The 25570-nt window shown below is 48.2% G+C and overlaps 1 protein-coding gene across 1 annotated transcript in view; it reads right to left on the bottom strand.

Moving 5' to 3' along the window:
• Nucleotides 1–478: 478 nt before the first annotated feature.
• Cdkal1 (CDKAL1 threonylcarbamoyladenosine tRNA methylthiotransferase) overlaps nt 479–25570 on the bottom strand; it is a 633756-nt gene continuing 608664 nt past the window's right edge. Inside the window, exon 16 of the mRNA XM_078020596.1 lies at nt 479–658. Coding sequence (XP_077876722.1) covers nt 533–658 — 126 coding nt within the window. The 3' untranslated portion in view covers nt 479–532. The remainder of the gene's footprint in view (nt 659–25570) is intronic.

The following is a 25570-nucleotide window of genomic DNA, read 5'->3' as shown; positions in this document are numbered from 1 at the left end:
GCCTTTCCTGACACATCAGTGTGGCTTATTTTCTTCACGGTGCCCATCGCCATCTGGCATTTTCTTACCATTTCCTCCTATGCCACCCCCCCCCAGAAGCCTGCTCCTTCGTCCTATGTCCAGAGCCTTCATCTGCCCCTGCAGACCACAGTAGGTGCTTGCTGTGGCAGGGAGTGGGTGGGTGTGTCCCCCAGCCCAGGGCACACAGGCTGGAGCTTGGTCCCCAGGGTGGTAAGGTTAAGAGGGGGTGGAACCTTTAAGAGCTGGAGCCTAGTGGGAAGTAACTGGGACATGGGGGTGTCACCCTCCGGAGGAAATTTTTGGTCTCACAGGGTGGGAGACAGTTACTATAAAGAGCAAGCCTGACGTCTCGCCCTGTGATCTCTTCTGCCTGCTCTTCTGCCTCTGTGATGCCACCCGCCATGAGCCCCACACCAGAGCAGAGCAAAAGAAGTACCACACTCTTGACCTCCAGAACTGTGAGTTGGATGAACCTCTTTTCTTTGTAAGTTACCCAGTTTCGGGCGTTTTTCTACAGCAACAGAAGATGGACTAATACGATGCTCCCGCTGTTTTGGACGAGTGAACGAGAGGCAGTGGGTGACCTATTACAGAATGGCATGTCGTCCAGGTTGGTCAGAGGTGGGAGAGGAGGAGCCTGAAAAAACAGACAAGAGTCAGAAGGTAAAAATTCTTGGATGCCACCAGAGGGGGCATGAACAACGTCATGGCTGAGCTGACCCTGAGTCTCCTGTGACCGCACCTCCTGGGGTCAAATGAACAGTTTTCTTGTCACAGACTCTGCTTTCTAAGAAGCCCCATGAGAAGAAACCCAAACCCTGTCCACCACTGGGAATCCACACCCACTAACGTGGCGGACGGACTCTGGGGGTGCAGGGGGTGAGGCGGGAGCTGACCGACAAAGATCACCACGTGACCAATGATCGGTGGGAACGGCTGGACAGGAGGCCTCTGTCAAGAGGGTGGAGGAGGGGGGTGCAGTGTGAAGTCCCCACCTGCTCTGGGGTCCCACACCTGGAAGAGGAAGGGGCTTATGAGGGAATGGCAGGAACTCTCCCTGTGAGGGCCCAGTCCCTCTGCAGTGGGCAGAGGAAACAGGCCTCGAGTGAGTGGCAGAGGAGAAGCAAAGGGTATTGTAAGGGACAGGTCTCCCAGCAAGGGGAGAGAGCAGGCAGTGACCCGGACCCCTCCGGGAGGCCCCGCCAGAGAAGGCCAGGCAGAGGGGTGAGTGCCCTTCAGGTGCAGGACTCCCTCCTCGCCCCCCAGGTCTGTGGAGAGACTGGAGGAAGGGACCTGGGACCCTTGTCGAAGGGACCCTCCCTCTGACCCAGGTGGACAGGGGCAGCAGTCATAGGAGTGTAGATTTAAGAGCCATAAGAACTTCAAAGTGAGAGAACACCAACGTATTTTAAAATATCACTCTGAAGGCCAAATAGAACAGGCACCCAAAGTCTGAGCCTTTGAATTCTGAAAAATCATCACATTCTCTAACGTCCAGCTCAGTTTGATAGATGACTTTTATGATTCCCAAGACTTCTAGGGTAGCTCGTTGCTAGATTAACTTAACCTCACAAGGAAACGCCTCTCCATAAAATAATGATAAAATTTAAAGAGGTGCTCTGAGGCCTACAGATGTTACCATTCCACAAAATAATTTTTAAACCATAAGTAAATGTCCAATAGTTAACAGGAATATTCTGTTTTCAACTAAAGACTATAACCTCCATCCTGATAAACCGTCTTACTCATGGCCCTAGAAGTTTCTCAGTTGTTTCCAAACATCAAGTCAACCCACTAAGGGAAAGACTTGTCAATTCTACTCTTTAAAAAAAAAAAAAAAACAAAAAAAACTTTGAGACAAATTTGGTCAGCATGTTTTGTTTTCAAAAAATAATCAAAACTGGTTTTAGCAACAGAAACATTTGAGAAACATTGTTTGGATAAGTTTATTGTCTTGGGAAAGTGACAAAGTTGCAGAGGTCACTGGGATATAATTTCTAGCATATGTATGTTCTAAAAGGCAGACGTGATTTTCCATCATGTGATATCCTTGGGCGCACTGGAATGATGGAGATACAAACAGAGAACACAAGCATTTCACGTACTAGGGACACAGTCAAGATCTGATGGAATGCTCTTAGAATCTCATTGTTCTTGAGGTTTTAGGCCAAACAAAATGTAACTAATGCATGCAAACCAGCCATGTCATAACCAACTGTCCATCTGGTTGGGTTTTTCCAAAAAATAAAGGAAGTGATAATGTTTCTTATGTTCAGTTGTTGAAATTCCTCTGCTTAAAAAAATGATACCAACTTTGGTACATCGATAGACATCAATGCAAGAGCTCTTTAAAACCTCACAGTGAAATACCAGTTCCCAGCCCACATCCCTTCCTACCAGCCCACCATGACACCAGCCACTCAGGGGCAAGTTCATCACTGCAGTCTGTAAGCTTGATTCTTCTGTTGTCCACCAAATATATTCTCCTACAAAACTACAGAAGGTCCTTTATAAAAGTCAACAGTAAAATTCACAAAACCTTGGTAAAAGAAAATCTGCTTTTGGAACTAAATATATTTCATCAGAATCTGTACCAACGACCCAATTGCACAATACATTTGGTCAGTTCTGTCCATCCCTACATGGCAAGGGATGGCCTCAGAGCAAACTTTTTAGCTGCATCCAGCCCTTAAAAAACAACTGAGAGACTTTGAGGATTAGAAAATTTCTTGGTACCTCTACCAAGCAAACTCCTCTCCAAACATCTACATAGGAATTTTTTTAAATGGTATAATTGAGGTATAATTTGCATCAAATTCATCCACTATAGGTTCAAAATTCAATGATTGCTGATTAATTTATGTAGTCATCTAACTATCATATCACCATCATGATCCAGTTCTAGAACATTCCAAGAGGTTCCCGTGTGCCTTTTTAGAGTTCATCTTTGTCCCATGTCCCAGGTGCAGAGACCACCCTCCTATTTCCTTCTCTACAGAATCCCCCTTTCTGGGCACTTCCTTCCTAGTGCTCAGAGCCCTGTGGCTTCTCCTGCTGCTCTTCTTCACTGGGTGTGGTTTAAGGTTCACGCCTGTCACACTGTTAGGGTCTGTAAACAAGTCAGGATGGCGCCTGGCATTTTGCAGAGGGAGTGGTTTGTGAAGTAAGGCCAGCGAGCCATTAAGTGTGGAGATTTCTTATTGGTTGACTGCTGTATCGAGTTTATGTTAATTAGATAAGCTGTGTGGAATGTATATATACCCCTCCTGTCCTGCAATAAACGGCTCCCTCTCCTGCTGTATCAATCTACACAAGTTGCTCCTCACCCCCCGGTTAGTTTGCTGCAGCCGGACTGCGGCATCATACTGTATCTCAGTGGTTCCATTTCAATTGATCAGGATCCCGTTGTGTGGATATGCTACATTTTGTCTACCCATTCACCAGCAGATGGACATTTGTACCGTTTTTGTCGAACGATGTTAAAACACCGTCAAATCTCTGCATGGACATCGGCTGTTACTTTCCCTTGGGTAAATACCTAAGGGTGTAATTGCTAAGTCGTAGGTGAACTCTGTGCACCGGTCAAGTTTCTCCATGTTTTCACCAACACTTGGCATTCTCAGATTAGTGGGTGCACTATGGTAGTTTACTGTGGCTTTCATTTACATCTCTCATTGAGAAATGAGAACGTCCTTCCAAGTTCAATTTAAAAATTGAACTATTGTCTAGTTGTAACAGAGTCTTTTAGAAAAGATATAGCAGATATACAATGTATACAAATACATACTTTGCAGAAAGGCAGATTGATGGCTTGACTCTGCTGGGTACAGGTCACCAAATGTGGAAACATTTTCCCTCATCCCATGGCTTATTCTCAGTTTCTTAATGGTGTCTTTTAAAGATCACGGAGTTTTAATCTTGATGAAGTGCAAATTATGATTTTTTTAAACGAATTGTGAGTTTGGATGGTGCTTAAGACACCACAGGCCAACCCATAGTCACAAAGCTTTTCCTCTCTTTTCTTTAAGAACCTTTAGAATGGAAGCTCTTATATTTAAGTTTATAATCCAGTTTCAACTGATTTGGGTGAGTAATGTAGGATTTGGGTGAGTAATGTAGGATTTGGGTGGAGGTTTGGGGTTTTCTCCTCAGATCCCATAGAGAAAACTGCCGATTATTCTGGCATTATTTGTTGAAAAGTCTGGTCTTTCTACACTGATCTGACTCTGCGCTACAATCAAAGCCCAGTAGAATGCAAATGTTAGGATTTATGTTTGAACACTCAGCTTTTGTTCTATTGATCTGGACACTTATCCCATACCATAATCTTAGTTAAAGAACACTTATGGTAAAAGTGGAAATTGGGAGGTGTGAGTCATTCATCTGTGTTCTTCCTTGTAAACGTTGTTTTGACTCCTCTAAGTCCCTTGCATTTTCTTATACACTTAGATAAGTTTGCCAATCTCTATCAAAAACAAATGAAAAAGTACTAAAAAAGAAAGCACCCTGATTTATTCTTTTGGAAAGTATTGTGCATAAATTTGTTCCTAATTTCATTTCTGGATTGTTTGTTGCTATTATAGAGAAACAACTAATTTGTGTATCATGATCTTATATCCTGGGACCATGCTGAATACTGTTACTAGTTCTGGTAGCTCTTTTGGACAGTCTAGGATTTTCTGCATGTAGGATCATGTTGTCTGCAAACAAAAACAATGCTGCTTCTTCCCTTCAGCTCCTCGCTGTTGGCCTGTTTTACTTCCTTAGTTAGCCACTGCACAGAGGTTTAACAGGAATGGTAAAAGCCTTCAGTCTCTGCTAAGCACGCTCAGCTGAAGACGTTTTTATACATGCGTCAGGTTGAGGAAGCTCTGTTGTTATTCCTTGTTTTCCTGTGAATGAATGGGTGTTGGATGCTGCTAAATGCTTTTCCTGCATTTAATAAGATTATCATCAATTAATCATGTGGGTTTGGTTTTTACTGTGTTAATATGGTATGTGACATTAATTGACTTTTTGATATTAAGCCAACCTTGCATCTCTGGAATAAATCCCATGTAGTCAGAGATATCATCTTGTTTTGTATGCTGCTGGATTGAGTTTGTTAATTTTTTTAAAAAAAGAATTTTGCATCCATGTTCTTGAGGAATATTGGCCTAACGTTTTCTCTTCCTGCGATGACATTGTTTAGCTTAAGTATGAGGATAATACTGTCCTCACAGAAACAGTTAGGAAGTGTTCCTTTTCCCCTATTTTCTGGAAGAATTCATCTAGAATATGTTTCATTTCATTTTTAAATAGGTGTTAGAATTCCCCAGTTTTTTTTTTTTAAAAAAAGGGGGGATTAGGATTTTCTTTGTGGGAAGATTTTTAGTTACTATTTCAATGTTTTTACTGACTATACATCTATCAGATTTCCTGCGTTTTTTCTTGAGTTAATTGTGATAATGAATGCCTTGCTCCCTATCTAATCCGTCCTTCTTATTGCACTTATCTATGCATTTGTTCACCTCAATTCTGTTTCTTTCTAGATCAGCAGTGAGCTCTCTCTTCCTTCCTAACTCTGATGGTTTCTGTCTCCTCTGCTTTCTTCTCCAGTTGGGCTAAAGATTCACCGGTTCTCTTCAAACAGCTGGTGTTGGCTTCATGGTCTTCCCAATTGCGCTTTTTATTTTTTGCTTTTTACTTCATTGATTTCTTTTTTCCTTCCTTCCACTTCCCGTGGATTTCACTTTCCCTCCTTTTCATGGTGGAAGGCTAGATTGTGGATTCACGACTTTCTTTGTTAGTACAGCTGTTACAAGCTATCACTTTCCCTCAAAGTACTGATCTAGCTGCATTCCCAATTTTTGGTATATTGAGTTTTCATTTTCATTAAACTAAAAATATTTTCTAATCCCTCTTTGATTTTTTTATATCCATATGTCACTGGAAATTGCTTTATTTAGCCTTCACATATTTGGAGGAGTCCCCAAAATTATTACTTTTATTGATTTCTACTTTAATTCTTGTGATTGAATGATTTCAATCCTGTTAAGTTTTTTAAAACCTGTCTATCTTGGAAAGTATTTCCTTTGCACTTGAATATATATTATGCTGTTATTGGGTTAATGTTCTTTAAATTCCATGTAAATTAAGTTTGATAGTATTGTTTACATCTTCCATATCTTTACTGATTTTATGTTTGGTTGTTTCATCAATTATTGAAGGTAGGTTATTGATATTTTCAATTCTGTTGAACTCAACATTTCTTCTTTCTTTTGTCAGTTTTGGTTCATGGATTTTGGACCATTGTTATTAGGTAGGTATACATTTATCATTGTTATATCCCCTCAAATGTTGATCCTTTTGTCATTATAAAATGTCCCCTTTGTCTCTGACAATTATTCTATTTTCTTTTAATTGAAAAATAATAACTATATATATATGTGTGGGGCATGATGTGATGTTTTGATATTTCCTTACATTATAAATCAAGCTAATTAACAGATCCACCATCTCACATATTTATTTTGTGGTGAAGACATATAAAATCTACTCTTTCAGCAACTTTGAAATACACAATGCCTTATTATTCATCGCAGTCACCACTCTGGGCAGTAGATCACTGGGCCATCGTCCCTGCCCCAGACCCCCCACAGCCCCTGGTACCCATCATTCTACTCTCTGTTTCCACAGGTTCAGTGTTTTTCAAGTAAGTGAGAGTGTTCAGTATCTGCCTTTCTGAACCTGGCTCATTCTCCCTGAGCCAAATGGCCTCCAGGTTCATTCACGTTGTCACAAATGATGGAATTTCCATGATCTAAAGGCTGCATAGTATTCCATTGTGTGTAAATACCACACTTTCTTTATCCATTCTTTTAGGTTGCTCTGTATCTTAGCTTTTGTGAATAGTGTTAAAACAAAGGTGGAAATACTCTATCTGCACCCAAAGAAACACAGATATCTCCACAGCACACTGACTTCCATTCCCCTGGATATGAATTCAGAAGCAGGATTGCTAGGTGTCTAATAATAATTTTTACTACAGTCTACTTTCTCTAATTGAACACAACCATTTAAGATCTCCTACGGTTATACTATTTGCACGGTATATATTTTTCTACTATTTTCCATTCAGTCTGCTGGTGTCTTTGACCTGAAAGTACATTTATTCTAGATTGTCTATTGTTAGATCTTCCTTTTTCATTCATTCCAGGAAGCTCTGCCTCTTGATTGGAGTATTTAGCCCATTGACATTTAATAGAATCCTTGATGTGGTTAGACTTACATCTGTCATTTTGCTACTTGTTTTCCATGTTTCAAGTCTTTTTTGGTCCTCTGTTCTTCTTCAGGATATTCTTTGTGTTAAATAGCTATTTTCTGGTGTTTTATTTTAATTGATTCTTTTCTTTTTAGCTCTTTTTTTAAAAAGTTATTTTGTTAATGGTTGCTCTAAAGATTACCTTGAGTGCCCTAGCACATAACATCTGCTCCCATTTGCTTCTGACTTCATTCTGGTACAGCACGGCAGCTGAGCTTCATACAGCCCCACGCCTCCCTCCTCTGTTGGGCTATTATGACCCCAGGTATTACCACACATCAACAAGACCGCGGGATAGTTAGCGCTCCAGGCAACTTTAAATGTCTTTTAAAGAACTTCAGAAATGAGAAAAGTAAATGTCAGTGATCTCTCACATTTTCCATTCTACCCTTGGCTTTGTTCTCTCCCCACATACTCCCTACCTCGACCTTCCCTCCCACTCTCAAGTGGCCAGCACAGGAAGACATGGCCATCACCTCAGAAAACATCAGACATGAGATTTCTGACGTGGGTCCTGAAGGAAGAGGCTTTTCACACCCATTTCAGGCGCCATCCTTGTAACTATCCCCTTCCTAGAATTGGTCTCCTGCACAATCTGGAGAGGAGCACCGCAGCCTGTAGTCAGGGTCTTCTGTTCCCAGGCCAGCTCCGTGCCATTCCCGAGCCTCACCCTTGGACAGGTGCTGATTTTCTTCCTTCTGCACCTGTCCCTGGCAACCTCGTTTCCTGGACGTTTCCCTCCTCTGAGTGGCCGGTCTATTTCCTGGCTGTGATTCCTTAGAATATTCCTCCTAGACATTTTTGAATAAAGGGTTAGCAGGAGGATATCTTTCTGGAGTGCAAAAACTGAGCCCAGACTTCAATCTATTATAAACAACACCCAGGGGGAAAAATCCTTCTGAATTCCAACTGTTTCAACTCTGGGATAATGAATTGAACTCAGACTTCTAAGTTTGCACTCCACAAAGAAGTGTAAAGTCATCATTCTTGGGCCTGATAAAACCTGACTAAATATTTCATCAAGATAAAATTATGGTCATTAAGAAAATATTCCAACATGCCGTCCCTATTTAAAAACCTATGTATGTAATGGCTTCATCAGCATAAATACGCATGTGCTTTCTGTGTTGTTCTGTTATTGCTATTTTCTATTGGTGGTTTGGGGTTTCTAAAAATATTGCCCATGTAACTAACTCCTCCTCTCGTTTAAAAGTGTGAATCCAATGTTTATATTTATGATATCCTTGATGGTAAGTTCAGTACAGTTCAAAGCAAGAGAAAGACAAGAGAAGAGAGGGAAGGGAAGGAGACAGATATAAGCTGAGAAATGCTAATGAGAGTTGGGAACAATGTCCTGGGTCTGAGCCCTAAACTTGACCTAATTATCACCCGGGAAAGCAAAACCTTGGGGCCCTGAAGTGAAGGAAAGGTAGAGAATGGGGTTCAGGAAAGTCTACAGAAATCGTAGATTAGTCACCAAGATACTTTAATTAAAAAAAAAAAAAAAACAGGTTAAAAAGACATTCTTTGTCCTTTGAAATTAATGCCCTAAACAAAAGGCCCATTGAAATGGAAACCAGCGATATCTTCAGGAAAACAGAAGGTGTTTGATGCAGAAAATCACTAACATCCCACACAGCCATATTTTGTTATTGGCAAACAGAAAGCAATAGTTCAAAATTTATCAAGCTTATCAGTTCCACCTAATTAAGGATATAGCCCAGAGGGCACAGAAAACAAAACTCTAATAACTCACTCCTGAGCTCCTGGCCCCAGTGAAATCTAATATCCTCCTTGAAATGGGCTTGGTGGTCCCTGCTCATCTTGACCTTCATCAGCAAGGCGACCACTGGAGACTCGCTCTGCTGGGCCCGGGGGGATGACGGAGCGATCCCCTTCTCGGGTCTGCAGACCCTCTCCAGCAGGAGGGCTGCCAGAGGATGCCTGAAGTGTGTCCCCGTCCTTCCAGGACAAAGAGGCCTGTGGGATCCAGGGGAATGACTGAAGGCCTTCCATTTCAATCCCTGCCGCCGTCTCCCGCTCGGTCCGTTTCTCAATGACGACGACGTTCTCCCAGGAAAACCTGCCTTGTCCACCCACGTTCCAGGGTGAGGCCTCTGCGCTCCTTGGGGGCTTGGTGGGCGTCGGAGGGGCTCTGTAGCGCTCAAGTCAGAAGCGCTGGGAGCATGGAGGGCTGCGGATCCCCACACCCAGAGCCCCCCGAGTTCCCTGCCCGCTGTGCCCACATGGCAAGCTCTTTTCCTCTGGAAGCCACTTCATAGAGATCCCCCACGAAGGGACAGTCCACCTCAGGGTGCAGGTCTGTGAGATGGAGGCCGATGCAGAGCTGGGGCCAAGTCAGGCTCCAGGACCTCGCTGCCGAGGGCGTGAGACTGGAAGAGCCAAGGCCAGGGGGAGGCCAAGGCAGCAAATCACTTCCGAGGAATCAGACGCCGCAGCAGCCATGCAAAAGCTGGCCCAGGTGGGGCAGGCCGAGGCTGTTCTCCTGCCACGAACTCAGACCAATCAGTCCAGGGACACCAGGTCAGGGGAGACCGGAACAGGCACCGACGGGGGCAGAAACGGTTCTGTCATCAGGACCAGGGTTGCTGGGGGAGGGGACCTGCCTCCCAGCAAGGTGGCAAGGACGAGCTCTCGGCAATGTCCCTCACATCATCACTGACCTCATTAGCACTCCTGGGAGCAGGTCCCCCGGAGGTGATGACCTGGAATCACCAGGTCCAGAGCCCGCAACTAAGAACCACTGGTGGTGACTCACCCCGGGGTCCAGAGCCCGTGACCAAGAACCACTGGTGGTGACTCACCCCGGGGTCCAGAAGCCCGTGACCAAGAACCGTCGGTGGTGACTCACCCCGGGGTCCAGAAGCCCGTGATCAAGAACCGTCGGTGGTGACTCACCCCGGGGTCCAGAAGCCCGTGACCAAGAACCGTCGGTGGTGACTCACCCCGGGGTCCAGAAGCCCGTGACCAAGAACCGTCGGTGGTGACTCACCCCGGGGTCCAGAAGCCCGTGACCAAGAACCATCGGTGGTGACTCACCCGGGGGTCCAGAAGCCCGTGACCAAGAACCATCGGTGGTGACTCACCCCAGGGTCCAGAAGCCGTGACCAAGAACCATCGGTGGTGACTCACCCGGGGTCCAGAAGCCCGTGACCAAGAACCATCGGTGGTGACTCACCCCGGGGTCCAGAAGCCGTGACCAAGAACCATCGGTGGTGACTCACCCGGGGTCCAGAAGCCCGTGACCAAGAACCATCGGTGGTGACTCACCCCGGGGTCCAGAAGCCCGTGACCAAGAACCACTGGTGGTGACTCACCCCGGGGTCCAGAAGCCGTGACCAAGAACCGTCGGTGGTGACTCACCCCGGGGTCCAGAAGCCGTGACCAAGAACCGTCGGTGGTGACTCACCCCGGGGTCCAGAAGCCGTGACCAAGAACCGTCGGTGGTGACTCACCCCGGGGTCCAGAAGCCGTGACCAAGAACCGTCGGTGGTGACTCACCCCGGGGTCCAGAAGCCCGTGACCAAGAACCGTCGGTGGTGACTCACCCCGGGGTCCAGAAGCCCGTGACCAAGAACCGTCGGTGGTGACTCGCCTGGGTTCTACGGACCGTGGAACTGAGCCCCAGAGGCTAAGCGCACACCTCCTACGGTCACAAAGCTGATGTACAAAACGCAATGGCCCCTCCGTTCCTCCCTCGCTGTCCCCGGGTCTTCCCCACACGAAGCTCTGACACACCATGATGCCCTAGGCTGCACGGGCCCTGCAGGTGCCCCTCAGGTCACAGAGGTCACTCCTTCGTGGAGAAGGACCTGGGACCGCATCCCGGAAGACCTGGAACACAACCTTAAGGAATGCGTATTCTTCCCATAGTCCAAGGCTCTTCATATGAAAAATGTTCAAGGTCCTAAAATTATAAGAGTGTGGCAGGAGGCGGGGGTTGAAGAAGGTCTCTCTTCCTTGGAAGAACTATTTTTTTATTGTTTATTAATTGATTTTTTTTTCAGAAGAGCAAAGTGATGATTGAGATCATGGTTTCCCAGGGACGAGGGTCCGGGGGTCCGAGGCCTGGTCATCTGAGGGCTGACACGGCTGTGGCAACATTAGATGGAAGGGCGAACAGAGATTCTTCAGAAAACACTCCCCTGTACTTCTCAGGTGAGAGGAAGACAGTCCTGACTCCAGATGACTTTCAGGCATAACTTGAACCTCAAGGTGCAGAGCGGACGGGACCTTGACGTTCTCAGACAATCCAGAGGACGAGGCGCGTGGTTCTGTTTTGTTTCCTTTGTGGGAAACAAAGGGGCGGGGGTGGAACCCAGGGTGCTCTCCCATGGAGCTACACCTCCAGCCCTTTTATTTATTTATTTTTTATTTAGAGACTGCTCTTGTCCCAAGCATTGGGTCTCACTAAGTTGCAGAGTGTTTAAAAAGAAAATTCTCAGAGAGATTGCTGTAGCTGTAGATAAAGGGCAATTCCACGTTTGGAAGCTGGAGAATGTCAGGACCACATCACCTTCCCTCCTGGGTCACAAGGAGCTTGGGATTCCACTTCTAAATCACGGCTTCTAACAACCTTACGTTCTTCTAAAGAAGCGGCTTTCCTTTTCCGTCCCTTCCACGCTCTCAAAGAAGTAAACGTCATCTTCCTTGGTATCAGGAAATCCGGTGATCCTGTGCTTTCGCCGACATAACTCCCATCCTTCCCAGCTGGAGCTACCTTGTTAAGATGAGGAATGCACGCACACATCCAGCCAAGTGCACTGGGAACTCAGGGACAGAGGGGAAGGGACCTCCCCCAGAGGCCACCAGGTGTCCCGGGAAATCACCCCCCAGGTCTGATTTGCTTCCCTGACTTTCTCCTCTTTACCAAGGACAACAAGAAGGTCCGAGGGGCCTGCTTCCCCCCTCCTCCATGTGCAGGGCTAGCCCTCAGCAGAACTGCCAAGTCAGAAAAGTTTGCCTTCATCAGCCTCTGCAAACTTTATGGCTTTGGGGCTTCTAAAAATTGAGTCTGACAGCTAAGGAGTTTGTGGTTTTCAAAATATATTGCCTGTCTGGCTGTACGATCCTTCCTTCTGCCCTAACTCTCTCCTATTTGATTGACATTTCCAGCACCCCTTCCTTGTCACTCCTGTGCTAAGAAGTGCATCTCACAACCAGGTCTCAGACTTCGGAACGTGGAAAACTTAAGGCATCATCTCTCCCAGTGAGGCTGAAAGTGTAGAACACAGCTCCAGTTGTACAATAAAAGGCTTTATCAGAAGATGGTATCTTTAATCAATGATTTGGAAAGGTAAAGAAAGCAGAAGAGTGCTTTGCCCAGAGACACCTGTAAACTGGGCTCCTGGGAATTTTCCTGTAAAACAAAACATTCGGGACAAGAGCAGACAACCCTGACTCCAAAATGGTTCCACAGTCCTTCGTATTTCTGTCTGTTGACAGTGCTTCTCGAGGCACTCATCTGTTTATATGACAAGTCAATCGATTTAGCACTGAAAACAGGCTGAAAAAGCTTCGGTTTCTACATACAAAATGTTTATTGTTAAAGAAAAAAAATGCAGCTGTTGCGTGGCTCACAGTTCCAGCCAGGCATGTCCAAGATCACTTTACACCAGGACCCCCACAGAGAACCAGGAATGAGCCAGGAATCATGGGCTCATTTTTCACATGAGCCAGAGAAGGGTTTTAAATCCCTTCTACACAATTTGCAGAACTCCTGCTAATGCAAACCATACTGTCTAAAGTTGGGTAAATAGCAAACACAAAACGACTAAGGCTTTTCAAAAAATATTCTCCTTTCACCAACCTTTAGGGCAGGAACCAGAATAGTACTTTGAACCCTCATGGATCCCGAGGCCAAGTCCCAGATCACTGCCTGGCTCAGGAACACTCTCCTTCACCTTGACTGCTTAGGAGGGGAAAATAATAATAATCTGCTATTACCAGCATCAACCTAATAGGGTTGTTCCTACTCTGCTTCATCCCAGCCAGAAGAGCTTGGCCAAGATTTCTGTTTTCCTAAAGGCTGAATGAGAATGGCTTACAAAGATTTGGTCTGACAGTTGGGGAGTTGGTGGACTTCAAATCACATTGTGTGTCTTGCTGTAGAATTAAAACACTGTAACCGAGACGTAATGTTTCTGCGAAACCTAATTTTGACCAACTAGTTACAAGCAACAGGCATTGTCAAACAGGAAATTCCATAATTCAAACAGACCATTTATCCATTTCTGCATTTCAGAAAAATCCTCGATGGGATTTGAGTTTTTCCAGTTTTCTTTTCTATGCATTGCAAAGTCCCCCTCTTGGCTTGCAATTCCGTTATCTTGACAAGGGGACCATTGTGCCCGTCTCTGCCACCAGAAAAGCAGCTCATTTGAAAGGTTTAAGAAGGCAGTGCTCCCACCCTCAAATGGGACAACGGACAGGCTCCCCCAAAGAGAAAAGATACAGAAACCCAGTGTCTACCTGCAGCGGAGCCAGAGAAATCCATGACCACAGCTTCAAGGCAGGGAGACAGACAGCAAGGGGGAGGGCTGGGCAGAGGAGGGACGTCCATGGAGTGGAGAAGCACGCCAAGTTGCCTCCTCAAAAATCCAGAGCGCCTCGGGGTTGCAGGCTTCCACTCCAGTCCCAGGGAGGTACGGGCAAGGCAGAAAATGAACACAGGGGGTTGTCTGCCATTCCACCTGGGAAACAGGTTGACCCTGGTCTCCTTCTCCACCCACAGCCAGGAAACCTCCAGAACGGAGAAAGCTATCACCAGATCACTCCCTCGGCCCCACCGAATCCTCAAGATCCAGAGAAAATAAAAGCAATTCAGAGAGCAAAAGAAATCTTTAAGAGATGACATTCCTGGAGCAAGAATAAGATGCTACTTTAAAATGATATAATAATGCTCTGCAGTTAGGAGCTTCTGGGAACTAAAATACAAGAGTCAGATGTACAAATTCAGTAAAGCAGAAAGATAAGGCAGAGTCTCTAAAAACACATCTTGAAGAGGACAAAAAGAGGGAGAAAAGACAAGAAAATCAGGGATATGACGAGAATGTCTAATATTCACATCACAAGAGTTCCAAGAGTAAAATAGAAAACATTGGAGAGAGCATTACATCATGATGATGATGATGATAATAATAATCTAAGAAAAACTGCAAAACTGAAGTAAATGGAACTCAGCTCCGGTGTTCTGTTTAGAACACTAGAAGCAAAGAACAGATCTTAACTGCTTCTGGGAAGAAAAAAATAAATAAGCAAGGCTCCTCACCATGGGGCTGGACTGGGGGCAGCACCGGGTCTCAGCACCAGCATTAGAGGCTGGGAGGTCAAGGAGGATGCAGGCAGGATCACCAGGAGGAAAAGTCCTCGGGCAGGAAGGGCAGCGAAGGAGACTGTGCAGCCACAGTGTGGTGCCTACCACCGCCCAGTTGCGTAGCATCACCATGAAACAGAACACCACCCAACACACGGATCTGATGGGACTCAATCAGGGAACTCAGTGACACCAGCGTCATTGTCAAGAGGTGCCAGGTGAAGGCAGGTGCACTCTAGGGAGGCCCCCGGCCTGCCAGACCCTGGGTCGTCCTCCCCTCCAACGTGGGAGCGCCTGTGACTCCCTTGTACCTACTGGATAAGGCAGCGGGGGAGGAGGTGGCAGACACCATGCAGTCCCAGATGGGCTGGCTTGGATCTAGCGGGAAGGAGGGGCTGGATCTGCCCAACTTCACAGGTGAAAGCCTGAAAGAGGTTTTTCTGTTGGCCTTACAGATGACAGCTTGAAGGTGGCAAGGGACATGGGGTGGCTCGGAGGGACTGTGAGCAGTCTATGCCAGCAGCCAGCAAGAAACAGGGATGCAGGGCTACATAGTTGCTGCCACGAGGCTCCTATTGTTATCATTGCCATTAGACTCTGAAAATCATATCCAGGTATGATTTGAGTGAAAATATGATAATCTTTACAGAAAGTACCAGAGGAAGATTTTAAAGATTACAGGATTTGTTGCAAACAAAATAGGATAAGATAGATAAAAGTATTTAAAAATTAAAAGTGCTATAAAGAGACAGGACCTGGTAATGAACTTCCAGAATCTCAGTCCATTATTGAATGTTTGTAACCGCACCCCAGCATTTACTGTTGAAGCCCCAACCTCTCGGGTGGTTGTATTTGGAGATGAAATTTGTAAGGAAACGTTTAATGTTGAATGAGGCCCCAAGGGTGAGGTCCTGATCAGAGACCGTTAGTGTCCTGTCAGAGACACCAGGAGACTCAGCCTCCCAGAGGGTATGGGAAGGCCAAGGACAAGGCCAAGGACAAGGACAAGGACCAGGCCTCAGGAGACCATGCCAACAGCCAGGAAGGGAACCTCCATCAGAAACGGAATCAGCCGGAACCTCGGGCTTAGACTCCCAGCCTCCAGAACAGGAAGAGGTGGCGTCTGTTGTTGCAGCCTCCCGTTGGAGACTCTGTAACAGCAGAGCTGAGACAGGTCCCGCTCTCCAGTATTTTGTAGTGGAGTATGATCATTTTTAAGTTCATTCTAATTACATAAATTTAAAGGATTTTTTAAGATAGAAAATCCACTTGCTTCACGGATGGGAACAAACAAGAGCATCAGGATACAACGGGAATGAATGGTCCACGTGGGGGACGGCAAAGGGGGGAAGGACAGAAAGCAGTCGTCTGGGAATCAACTACAGTCCCACACAAGGATGCCGGCCACGCATTGTTTATCAATGAGAAGCTGGAGACCAAGAAATGTCCACTAATAAGAAGGCCAGATACTATGTCATGGCCTCACATTGAAATAGTAAGCAGTCATTTAAGTGAAATATTATACAGTCATTTAAAATGGGGTTTAGAGGAATAATTAACGATTTAAGACAAGCCACCCTACCATGGAACTGCCTGCTGGTTCCAGACGTGGCAATGCCAGTATGCCTCCCTCGGGTACCCAGCACCATCACCTCCTCCAAAGTAGGAACCTCAACCAAACTTCAACACGTGGAGCTCCATCCCACGGCTGAGCACCTGCCCGCTGTTTGTTCAAGTGCACAGAGGGGAATACAAGATCTTGACCTGCTTTCTGAGCTCAGGGCACCCCGTATTCCAGGAGCATGTAGCATCACCACTGCAGTTCTCAGGGGGAGGGGAGGAGCATGCCCCCTCCCCCAGAAGGTGGCACGGGAACACAAGGACCACATGGGTGGCTGGCTAAAGCATACCGAGTTGACTGTATGTTTATCAACAAAACCCACCCAAAGTCAAGTTCAGTGTGCTCAGCTGGAGGGGGTACCCAGAGATGAAGCAAGGGAGCTTGTGGGTGTTTGAACAGGTTGGTAAACACTGCAGCACTGCAACTCACAGAGCCCACAGGGCATAAAGGGTTACTGGGAAACCCCCACCCGCCACACACTGAGGAAGCCACCACGGAACCAGAAATGCCGTGTCCCTTCCTGTGCAAAGCCCTCTGTGATGCGCTAGGTACCACGACACGGAGTGACAGCCCCCCACTCCCTACTTCCTAACAGTCCTTGGGACCTCGTCTCCCCAGGGATTTGGCGGGGCCAAGTTCAGGTTTTGAACATGGAAAAACTGTGTCCACCCGCTCTCCCCAGAGGACATGATGCCGTCCTAACGCTGAGGGCCTCGGAATGGGGCCTTTTGGACACAGGGCTGTGGCAGACTCACTTAGGAAAGTTAGGATGAGGGCCTACTGGGTGCTGTGGACCCTGCATCCCGCGAGACTGAAGAGGAGGAGGCGCACAGACGCCTAGAGCACCAGGTGGCCGGGGAACCAGCCTGCAGCGCTGCATCCACCGGCCCGGGAAGGCCAGGGGCTACCTCGCTGGAAGCAGGATCTTCCGGGGACCTGCAGAGGGCGAACCTTCGGACGCCTGGAGCCAGAACTGCGAGGGAACCCAGCGAGTGGCCCGTGTCACAGCAGCCCTGGGAACACAAGAAGCGCAGAGGGAGCATGCTGTGGGGCTGCTGGACGCCAGCGGGTCCCGTCGACACAGCGCAGTGGAGCTACCAGAGATTACGAGGAATAGGGCCGTCGGTGAGTTTCCTGTGCTTACACACAAATGTCCCATCTTCAGACAAGGGCAGCTGAAGGAGACGTCCACATAGACAGGACGTCCACTCAGCAGAGAGGCGGAAGGAACTTAACCTTCCAATATGAAGAGCTGGACTCTAGAGTCACCTGGAGGCCTCTTGCCCAAGACTATTCCTCCATCCAAAAGGTCCCTCAGGAGAGCTCTGCCGAATCTGTGTGGGCTTTGACTAAGTCTTTCTGGTCACATCGTAAATAAAAGACAAGCATTTGGCAAATTGTGCTCCAAAACCTGGCCTATGTCTTGGTCATTAACATCCTCTCCACACGGAAAATAGTCCAAGCCCCCTGACATAGACTTTTGCTTTCAGAATTAAGGCTGATGTATTGGGCAGCTCCTGGGATCCAGATTACTTATGAGCTTCCTTTATGTATAAGTCTTGCTTAATCACATGCCTTGACTCCAGGGTGTGCTAAGCTGTCGTAACCAAGGTGCTATGACAATGACCTAGAAAACGGGTGCAGCTTCTCTGTGAAAGCCGTTCTGCACAGGTAGATAAATCATGTTCCTGTTTGTGAACCACTGGGTCCCACATGACGCTCACATGCAGAATCGGGCCAATTTGGGATCTTGTGCTAATTATTGCAAAAGTGGGCCCAGGAGAAGTTCCAAAGCCAGAATCTACGGTGGAGGTGGCGGCCACATCTGGGACCTGCAGCGGTGGGGGGCCAGAGCATTATTATTCAGCTTTGCTCATTTAGGCTTTCCGCCGGGCACGGTGCAAACAGATGCTGTGCTGCGTGCGTGGCGATCTCATTAAGTGCATGGGCTGCTTTCCTAAAAGGAAAGGCAATTATTGTCCATCTCAATTGTCCCTGCTCGGCTTGTGTGAGGCATTTTAAGAATGCATTGCAAGACCGGAACCTGTGCGATTTTTAAATAAAATTCAGAGATGGTAGAATCCATGCCACAGCTAACACCTATGTTCTCACCTCCCAGTTTCAGAAGCTTTAACTTTTTTTTTTCTTTTGATCTCCTCTGATGTAACCGCCGAATTCTGAGAACTACGTTAAAAGAAGACTTAGGAGTCTCCATCCCCAAGGAGGAGCTGATTAAAACTGACCGAGACCTGTGTAAACTACAGAACAGAGTGCCCGGGGGTCCTGTTCTTGTCTGGGATGCTTGCTCTCCTTCACAGGTTCCCAGATCTGCTCACTGTACAGCAGAATGGGTCTCACTGAGCTCGCGAGGGTGTGGGTGGGACGCACCTCTGCCCACACCAGCCCCAGGCTCCTCTTCTCAGACCCTCGGTCCGGCTCTCTGGTTGTGGGTGCTCCAAGCCCAACAGTGCGACGGAGCCGAGGTGATGTTGGGAGACACGGAAAGCCAAGCATGGGATGTCCACGGTGGACATGGTGGCAGGCCAGGAGTCGTCACGAACCTCAACAGAACCCCAGCCGGGGTGCAGCCTCCAGAGACGCGCAGCCTCAGAAGAGCTTCTGCGCCTCTTCTCAGAACTTCCAGGGACCTCCCCCCCGCCCGGCCACACAGCACCTCCAGCCCCGAGGCCAGGAGCAGGATCCCACGGCGTGAGAAGATACCGTTTCTCCGGGGAACCACATCTTTCTGTCTGTCTCAGCATTTTAGAAGAAAAGGATGTCGTGAATCTAGCTCTCGGCAGAGTGCCTGCCTATGACCAACTGGATGGAAAGAAAAGAGCTCCAGCCCCGAAGTTCAGTCATGAATGATAATTATTATGAATGTGGTCATCTATTGATTAGTTATAGATGTTTCAAATACTTTCAATTAGTATTGTCGTTAATTAATGTTAAAATCATTTAATGTAAGAGTCCGAGGCAGAAGAATGGCTTAAACCCAGTATCCCTCGACCAGCCTTGGCAACACAGTGAGACTCTGCCTAAAACATTAAAAAAAAAAAAAAAAACAATAATGTTGTGAACAACCAATAATAAAAAAAATAAAAATAAACAAAAATAAACAAATTAAACTTTAACCTGCACCCTGCATTCATCAGCTGAACATGCAGCAGATCCATAAGGGAATATCGTTTGGCCGTAAATAGGAATGAAGCACTGATGCGTGGATATGGAGTCCACACAGGTACCCTGAACACATTATGCTAAGTGAAAGGGTCAGGCAGAGCAGCCCAGAGCCTACGGTCATCTCTACACCAAACATCCAAAATAGGCGAATCTGGAGAGACAGGGAAGAGATGAGTGGTTACCACGGGCTAGCGGGAAAGCAAACAGGAAATGACTGTTTAATGTATATGGAGTTTCCTTTTAGATTAGTGGAAAGTTCTGGAACTAGACAGCTGTAACGCTCACACAACATTGTGGACCTATCACTAAACTGAGCACTTGATGATGGCAAAAAGCAGTGAATCCTGTGACATGTATTTTACCATGATTTTTCTTTTTTAGAAAGGACTTGACCTCTGATTTTCCATTTCAGCATGTTCTTGGGTCTATCTTCTTGGATATGTTGCAGGAAATCTATAACAAGCTGCTTTGTGAAAATCTTTGCACAGGGACGTGTGTGAGTGGAGCAGAAGAACACTGTGTTGAGCACACCCTTGGTAGCCACAGCCACCCGGACACCAGGCCACAGGGACAAGATGGTAAAGGGGCGTCAAGGGGACAGCTGCACCCAGCGCACATCACAGCCCCCTCAATATTCTCCCTCCACCCCAAAGCAGCTCACGAGATAAATTGCTAGCCACAATTTACAACCGGAACCTGACGTAGGAGCAGAGGCTGTGGTCGCGTGTTCCTGCTGCACAGTAGGGACTTCCAATGCAGAGGGCACAAGAGGCTTTATCCACAGGGTCTTGTAGACCCTGTCAGAGGCTCAACGTGGGCCGGAGAGCCTGGTGGGGAAAGGAGGGCAGTGTACTTCAACATGCTGAGACGTTTCTTTCATTTTAAATCGTTTACATTTCAAACTCCATCTCTTATTTTTCTCAACAACATAAAGCATCAGCGTATCACTTGCCTCTCCGCTTTCAAGCATGGAGACTAGAAATCTTCATTTGAAACATTAACTCAGGGGGCCGAACTGGCAGCGTAATAGATTTCACAACTGCAGCGGCAAAACCTGCCTGGGCTTCCTCCAGTCAGGAGAAAGCTCTGTGATTCTTTGATTGATCCAGGAGCATTTAAGGCACAAATATATCTATGCAGAAAGGGATTGTGTCAGCTCCTGAAGTAGATGACGGGAGGAACCGTTCGTGCCAGCCCTGATGGTGCCTGTGCTAAAGGTGAGAATAATAGGCTGGGTGAGAAAGGACTGCTCAGACCCAGAGCAGTCAATGACACCTCGGAATTGCTTGTTGGAGCTGTGATCACTCTTATTTCACATGCAAAGCACACTGCATTAGCAACCAGATGGTACCTGCCTTTTCCTTGCTGGACTTCCCAGGGTTTCCAAAGACGCTTGTCTGAATGCGTCCACTTTCTCTGCAGCCTATTAAGGTTCAGCCAGCTGACAAGACTACACACAAAGAAAAATGGATCCCAGCAGACACGCACAGCTATTTACGGGACTCGATCAGAAGAAAGGAGAGAGAGAAAGAACAGCTTGGACGTCAATATGGCCAATACCTTCAAGTCTCCTTTCTAACTCCTGAAAACGCATAAAATGCCAAATCTGAGAGGGATGTCGGGGCAACCATTCGGTGTGCTGGATTTAGTCCGTTTCTGACACATAGCAAGCGACCCACAGCTTAGGAACTTGGACAAACCACACCCATTATCTCACACTTTCCGTGGGCCAGGGACACAGGGGTGGCTTGCCTGCTGTCCTCTGCCACAGAGGCCTCTGGTGGCTGCAGTCCAGGTGAACTGCAGGGTGCTGTCCCGTGAAGGCTGCACTGGGCGAGGGTCTACTGTCCAGTCCACCCCTCAGCATCCTGTGAGCCCGTCCTGGGCCGCTGGGCTCAGGGCCTTTGTTCCTCCAGAGCTGCTGGCCAGGGACCCCTCTGTCCCTTGCCACGTGTGCCTCTGCATACAGCAGCCACACAGGGCAGCTGGCTTCAGCCAGCAACGGGGAGACGGCAGAAGAAGCAGGGACAGGGCCGACATCAGGGTCAGCTGCAGACCAGCCTCGGAAGCCGTTGCCCACGAGTTTTTCTGCTGAGCAGGAGCAGGAACCTGGGAGCACAGGAGGGGAACTCGGCAGGGCCTGGGTCAGAACCTTGAATTCAGGACATCTATGAAGGAGCCGTTTAGAAACGGGAATTTCGCTCACAAGATCTGGGAAGAGGGAAGAGCAAGGGTTACTGCCGGGCAGCTTCTCTGGGACCTCAAGCGCCACGGATGTCACAGGCCGGCTGCGGGAGGCACAGCAGGCCCCGCGCCCACCCTCCCAGCCAGCCCTGCCTGGGTTCCCCGACTGCTTCTGAGATGCCTGCAGGCTTACTGATTGTCCTCAGCGTCACCAAGGAACGCTGATCCACCCTCCACTGTGTGTCCTTACAGGTTCGGAGGCAGGCGAGGCGGACAGCTGCCTTGAAACTTCGACCACCTACAAAAGGGGACTCTTTGTAGCTCCAGAACCCAACCCTGGACATGAGTGGGGACATGCCTTTCCATCAGCCAGGACCAGGGAAGCCGGAGGACAGGCCACATCACGAGCTTCCGGTCCTGTTCCCCAAGAGGCGGGGGACGGGGAAGCAGGGCTGTGGAGCAGGAAGGGCAGGAGGGAGAGGGGCCTGTGCCCACTGGGTCCACTCACCCCCACCCCCAAAGTCACACAGGGCTTCTTGTGGGCCATGCACTCCCACAAGCACCCCTAGGACCTGACCAGCGGACTGTGACATCATCCTCCAGCTTGGAGAGGGGTGACTACAACCGGCCACCCAGGGCTGTCAAAGTCCTGTGTAGTCGGAGAGCCACTGGGCTCAGATGGATGTGGGGTGTGGAGGGAAGGCCGCAGCAGCTGCACCCAGAAGCAGGCAGACCCCGCCCACCCGCGCCCCCGATGCTGGGAAGGTGGCTCCCGGAGGATGGTCGGCTGAGGGTGCCGGTTGTCGCCCTTGATTTGTTTCTCAGCTCCCCTCTGCCACCCACCTGACACCCTCGGGAGCTGCGACCTTCCTGTCCAGGATGCCTTTCCTTTGCTTCTAAGGTGATGGTGAGCACCCACCAAGGCGGGGGCTCTGAATCCGGAGGACACAGCCAAATGCAAACGAGCCCCGAGCTCCAGCGCTCTCTGTCAGGCCTGCAGCCGCCTCGATTGCTCACCTGGCTCCAAACGCTGCGTCTCTAGGGAGAGAACACAAGTCCCCACCAACACGAGGGAGACCGCCAGCTGAGAAGGCACCTCAGAGTGTTGCGCGGCCTGAGGACGCCCCTAGAATTCATGTGTGGAACCAGCTTCCTCAGTGCTGACAGCGCTCTTGACATGGCGGAGGGTCTGGGCCGTGGGGATGGGCGGGTGGCTGCACGCCTGCCTCAGGAATGAGTTACCTGCTGTGGGGTCCAGCCTCCTCTCCCTCTGCACTGCCTGTGAGCCTTCATGCAGCACACGACCTTTCACAGATGAGCCTGCCTGGCCTGGACTTTCCGGCTTCCAGAACTGTGAACCGGGATAGGCCCCTCCTCTTGTATCCAGCTCTGGTGCTGTGTTACGAAAGTGGACAATGGCCAGACACGGGGTGCACGCCCGTGATCCCAGCAGTGAGGGAGGGTGAGAAGGAGGACCGCAGGTTCAAAGCCAGCCTGGGCGACTTAGTGAGACCCTGTCTCAAGATAAAAAATAAAAGGGGGTGTGGCTCAGTGGTTACAGGACCCTGGGTTCAATCCCTGGTACAAAGAAAATGGACTAAGAAAATGGACTAAGAATGAGTAAGCCAGCCTTGAGCCCTTTAGAGACATGTGAGAGTATGTGCAGGGATAAGACTAACCTGAGCCCGAACCTGCCCTTAGATACCCTAAGTGCACCGTAGCAACTCTGAAGTCGTTTGGGAGGACAGAGATATTTGCACAGCAACCTAAATTAACACATGAGCTGTAGGCTGAAGGGTTCCAGAATCCGAGGATTAGCCAGGCCAGCCAGCAGACATCCCCAGTCCAAACAAGCCGACCCACACTCCCCACCCTGGGCTCCAGGTCTGCAGACAGCTCAAAAATTCAAGAACAGGAAATTTATTTCAAGTTTTGATTTCAAAGAAAATCAGGGTAACTTTAAACACCCAATTTAAAACTGAAGCAGTCGCCACAAATTCAGCGTCAATGTTTCTTTTATGAGCCCCTCACTCCTGTTCACAAGAAACTGATGACAATATAGTACTTTTTACCTTTAGGTAAAGGCAGCCATCCGTTGGTATCCACAGGAGATTATACCCCAACCCTTCAAAGATACCAAAATCTGAGGATGTTCAAGTCCCTTAGATAAAATGACTTAGTATTTGCACACACTCTATGCACATTTCCCCATATACTTTCTCTCTAAATAACTTACGATATGTAATAAAAGGTTAATGCCATGAAATTTGTTATTTCACTATGTTGTTTAGGGAATAATAACAAGAAAAAAATCTGTACACATTTAGAACACACACAATTATTTTCTGGATAGTTTTGATGCACAGTTGGTTGAATCCACAGATGAAGAACCTGCAGGTATGGAGAAGTGGCTGCACTTTATAGAACACCCCTTAGCAAAGAAGAAGGGGCCTTGGGAGTTTCTTCCCAGTCTTTTTTCCTAGAAGATAATGCTTGATGGGCTTCTCCAAACGTAGGTTGCATAAATCCTCATGGTTTTTCAGCTGGTCTCTTGTAAGATGTGAGATTACAATAAAACCACTCCCTGCTTCTGTTTCTAGCCTGACTTAATAACTTACTAATTGTAATGGACTAAACACCAGGCACCGACTCACTCCTGTCGGGGCTCATTTCTGTCACCATTCTGGATCCATTGTGTTCTGCGGAGAAGCATGCAGGGAAGAGCCCAACGGGTCACCCAGACACGGCGGACCCAAGCTTGATATCACAATCCAGAACATGAGGCCAGATGGTCCGAGAGCTGGGGGACAGGAGAGGGGAGCTGCCAGTCAAGCAGGCACAGCAGGAGGAGTGCCAGAGGTCACCCAGCCTGGGCCGGTGACTGCGAGCTCTCAGTGATGTGTGATCGAGTGAGCCACAGTTGTGACACGGAACCGAGGGGTTTTTAGACAGTGCTGAGCTCCGCCTTAGATAGCCAACCTCCACACCATCTTCATGTGGTGCTTTCTGGGTACCCTGGTCTCTTCCGTCCTCACGGCTGGATTTGTGGGGTGACAAAAAGAGGCGACTGAGACAGTCTTCTAGAAATATGAATCACCTAGATTGAGGAGTGACAAAGAGGTGAGGAAGTAGGACCCAGGGTGGCTTGATGAGCCCTGGAGCAGCCTCCTCACCGTCAAAGCAGCCCATCCTGGGAAGTGGGGCCAAGAGGGGTCAGGTGTGCTGGCCAGCAGCCAGGAATGTAAAGCACGGACACGGCGGAAGCGTACATGCTCTGAGTCTGATGCTCTCTCCAGGGCTACCCGAAACCTTTACGTGCAAGATGTTAGGTCGCAACGCCTCCTTCCACTGCCCAGTCACGCTGGTGAGATGCACCCAAGCAAGGCCAAGCGCAAGAAATGCCCCTGAGTGGGGCACGTGTCTAGGGCCACTCAAAACAGCAGACAGAAAAAGCAAATCAGAGCTCATTTGCTCTCAGGAAGACGGTTCTGGGACAACACACTTACACCTTAATTCAGATTCTGCCTATAGATACCATTTTTTTTTTAAATTTTGGTAAAAGGCACGTGACATCAAGATCGACCATCTTAGCCACTGCTAATTGCACAGGTGAATAACACAAAGCACATTGGCATCATGGCGGGACCATCTCCACCTCCCATCTGTAAAAGGCTTTTCTTGCAAAACTGAAGTTCTGCGCGGGGTATGTTTCAGCGGCGCCCTCCACAGGGACCAGTACTTCCTTGGCTTCTGGTGGACAGGAAGCCTGGTTATTTATGGGCTCCCATCTCTCCTCACCCCTTCCTCCCTCCAGCTCACACAGGAGGGCACGGGGCCCAGCAACCACCTTCGTTCTGTGTCTGCACATTGTCTGCAGAGACTCAGCACCGTCTGTCCCCACCCCCGAGTTTGCTAAGACAGA

Source organism: Ictidomys tridecemlineatus, chromosome 8, assembly GCF_052094955.1.
Source record: "Ictidomys tridecemlineatus isolate mIctTri1 chromosome 8, mIctTri1.hap1, whole genome shotgun sequence".
NCBI lineage: Eukaryota > Metazoa > Chordata > Mammalia > Rodentia > Sciuridae > Ictidomys > Ictidomys tridecemlineatus.
Note: the sequence above shows the minus strand (reverse complement) of the source record. Positions and strands in the feature narration are given on the sequence as shown.